General features: G+C 34.3%; 1 protein-coding gene across 5 annotated transcripts in view; it reads right to left on the bottom strand.

Moving 5' to 3' along the window:
* The window catches only part of LOC111456584, a 10768-nt gene that overhangs the window by 2655 nt on the left and 4465 nt on the right, over positions 1-3648 (bottom strand). For all 5 annotated transcript variants that reach the window (XM_023098514.1, XM_023098515.1, XM_023098518.1 and 2 more), the window contains 6 exons: positions 3419-3461; positions 2710-2772; positions 1195-1421; positions 800-920; positions 616-719; positions 48-161 (listed from right to left, as the gene is read on the bottom strand). In XM_023098514.1, coding sequence (XP_022954282.1) covers positions 48-161; positions 616-719; positions 800-920; positions 1195-1421; positions 2710-2772; positions 3419-3461 — 672 coding nt within the window. The remainder of the gene's footprint in view (positions 1-47; positions 162-615; positions 720-799; positions 921-1194; positions 1422-2709; positions 2773-3418; positions 3462-3648) is intronic.

Raw genomic sequence — 3648 nt, 5'->3', positions numbered from 1 at the left:
AAAAAAAAAAAAAAAAAAAAAAAAAAAAAAAAAAAAAAAAAAAGAACCTGATTCCATCATCCTCGATGGGATTATCACTTATATCCAAGAACTCCAAGTTTGGTATATGAGCCAAAGCATATCTTAGGTTATCTGCATCATCTTTGCGCAGCTCGTTTCCCCTAAAATAAGAAAAATGATTCATCTCAGCACAAGGATTACCAGAAGTAAACTATTCTACTAAATTGCAAATTTTAAACACCCATGTACGCCCAATTATACTTTGGATATTTGATATGTGCCTAGAGAGTCTAAAAAGACATATAAATGAACATAAGCTATTGTTTTACATTTCCTAAGTCATAAAACCCACATTTCGTCTCACAGGCATTTCAGGTAGACTAAGTACCAAGTAGGAATAGTTGGGGAGTCATCCTAATCGTGAACTTCCCTTGATGGGTTAGGGTCTGCTAGGGAGTTTATTAGTCACCTACGGGGGACCTAGGGTCATCCTAACGTGAACTTCCCTTGATGGTAAAATTAAAAAGGAATTATCCAAGCTTTACCAAGATTTAAATGAATCTAGTCCAATTTAACCCAATCCTAGGCTACATCACAACAAAGTATCTTTGATACCTTAAATTGAGTACACGCAGTGATTGCAAGGACTTGCCAGCAATAGAAAATGCTGGAATGCCGCTCAAAGATCTCCTATTAAAATTGGAGAGCCATCCTGCCATCTGCAAAGTTCTTGGAAAGGTATTGCATTGATTGCCTTCATAACAACCAAATTTTGAGAAGAAAAAATATGCATACTCACATTATTTTCAGAAAGATCAAGGTCAGATAAACAAGATGAAGCATCAAGAAGAGTGTGAAAGACAAGTTTCCCAAAATTTTTGCCCAGGAAGTTCTCACAGAGTTTGAAAGAATATAAATTCCTGAAAATAAATAGAAAAAATAGTTGCAACCAAGCTTCAAAAAAAGTTGAAGAGATATAAGCAATTCAAAATAAAATAGAAGCTCGTGCAAGCAATATCTTTTTACTTTCCCAATTGATTGGGTCAAAGATATAGGACAAAATGGGATAAGTAAGAGTATCATACTGTTGAAGACCAACGTACCTCTTGCTTTTATATTTAACACTCAACACAATATGTTTCTCATACGCGTTAACAAAATGAAAATAGGTCAAATCCAAATTGGTAGACGTACCTTCCTAATGACAAAAATGATACTAGTCCCGAAGGAAGAGCAACAGGGTCAGTTTCATCGAAGTATGATGCATTAATTGAGAAGTGCAGTACACCATGTGTTTTTCTATTATGGAGTAGAGCATCACAAATTGAATTAACAGAAGCTGAAGATAGCTTGCAATGAATGAGTTCAAGGGATGTTAAAGTTTCTCTGTTCTGGTTTAGGAGTTTGCATAACCCACTGACCTGTGCAAATATAAAGCCAAGTCACAATAACACATTTAAATCATATATGAAAAGCTATAAGTTACGGAGACGAAAACAAAAAGAAAGCCCAAAACTAAAATGCACATTATAAACTTCATCAATACCAAAAAAACAATCTACTATGACATTATACAAAAAATATAACCTCCCACGATCAACGTTACACAAAAAAACTTATGACAGATTTCTTATGGGAGGGGGTGAAAGAAGGGAAGGGTTCTCACCCGGTGAGATGGGAGGTGGTCACTAGGCCTCCGGACATAGGAGGTTTAGGTATTGGTAATATTAAGGCAAAAAACACATACTTGTTGGCTAAATGGATTTGGCAATTCTATATTAAAGCCAATACCTTATGGTACAAGGTTATTGTTAGTAAGTACAGGCCTCATCCCTTTGATTGGTCCAATAAGGGGGTTAAAAGGCACTTCCAGAAACCCATGGAAAGCAATTTCTTCTAAGTTTCTTCTTATTCTCGTGTTATTCATAATGAGGTTGGGAATGTGCGGGACACTTACTTTGGGAAGAGAGTGGTTGAGGAAAAAACTCCTCTACTCCTCATACCATCATTTATATCATTTTCCACTCTTAAAAATCATTTTGTTCGTTCGATCCTCGATTGGGCAGATTTGTCGCCTTATCATTCCTTGGGTTTTCATCGTCCTTCGATTGATAGGGAAACTTCAGACGTTGTGGCCAGTATTGCATAAAAGAGTTAATACCTTGGATTGGGTCTCGGCTTGAGGGTCTTTGGTGGTTGGGTGCATTGTTGTATTCTCTACAAGAGGGTGGCAGAGGACATGGATCATATCTTGTGGAGTTGTAATTTTGTTTGTGCTGTCCGACATGACTTCTATGATGTGTTTAGTTTCAACTTTGACAACATTCTAAGTTAGATGGAGATGCTTGAGGAGCTTTTCCTCCATCTGCCCTTTTGCGATAAAGGGTTGCTTTTGTGGAAGGTTGGAGTGTGTGCCATTTTGTGGGAGCCGTGAGGCAAGAGAAACAATAGAATCTTCAAAGAGCAGAGATAATTCTTTTGGAAATTAAAATTTTTTAAGACCAATCAGACCTTTTTTTAAACCTTTTTAAACCGCAAAGACTAATCTTGTAATTTAACCAAGAATAAATTATGAACGCTTGCTCTATCATTAAAACATAAAGGACAGCAACCAGGATTCAACACCAAATCAAGGCATTTTCTTATACTCATTTAATATGCAAGAAGAAATTATCTATTAATTCATACATAAATAAGAACTGAACTCACTTGCTCCTGGAATCTGATCCACCTTAATACCAAAGTCTGCAACCTGCAGCTCCTTAATAGATGCTGCAGCATGGTAGTATGAAAAAAGTAAGAAAATGGGAAAACAAACATATTTTTACTGAAGTGACACACAAAAGAAGGTAAAAAAAAATAATTGTTACACAAAATAAATTCTAAAGAGGCAGGGGTAGCCCCGCTTGTCTTACAGAAAATGACATAATTTTTAGTATTGAAAAATCAATGGACTTGAAGTAAGTCTCATCTTTGGTCCCCATTTTACTTCATAATGCTGTGAAGAGTAACAGCACTAATACATAAAGAAGTTTCATTACTTTTAGCATAAGTGCGTAATTGGGCCCTTTCACTCTCATAAGGAGCATTACCAGTTGCACGGAACAATGGTACCCACTTATCAACTTTTATAACTTTCGTCTAAATGCAATATTTCATTTTGTATAATTCCTTTTATTATTATTATTATGTTATTCAATAAGAAACCAATGTTTAAAATAAAAATAATAATAAAAAAAGCAACAAAAAGAGACCATACAAAAATTTATTAATCCTTTTTTTTACATGAACATGAATTTAAAACATATTTTACTGATATGCACAAGTTTTATCCAGAATATGAATAATGATACAAATAAAATCTAAAGAACAACGATGGCATTAAAAGTATTAAAAAAAAAAAAAAACATCGACTTACACAAATTTCTGAAACACAGAGAATACTCTGAAGGCTCAAACATCTGTACCAATAAAAGTACATAAAATAAGAAGATAAACCTCCGCTGAACACAAAATATAAATTGTACTGTAATGATATAAAAAGATGTGCTAAGAAAAATTGAAAACATTCGATCACTAAGATTAACTCTATTTCTTTTTTTTTTTTTTTTTTTTTTTTTTTGTTAAAGCTCGGCAAATGCATTACAT

The sequence above is a fragment of the Cucurbita moschata genome, unplaced genomic scaffold (assembly GCF_002738365.1).
Source record: "Cucurbita moschata cultivar Rifu unplaced genomic scaffold, Cmos_1.0 Cmo_Scf00018, whole genome shotgun sequence".
Taxonomy (NCBI): domain Eukaryota; kingdom Viridiplantae; phylum Streptophyta; class Magnoliopsida; order Cucurbitales; family Cucurbitaceae; genus Cucurbita; species Cucurbita moschata.
The sequence above is the reverse complement of the archived record's forward strand: the minus strand, read 5'-3'. Positions and strand labels throughout refer to the sequence as shown.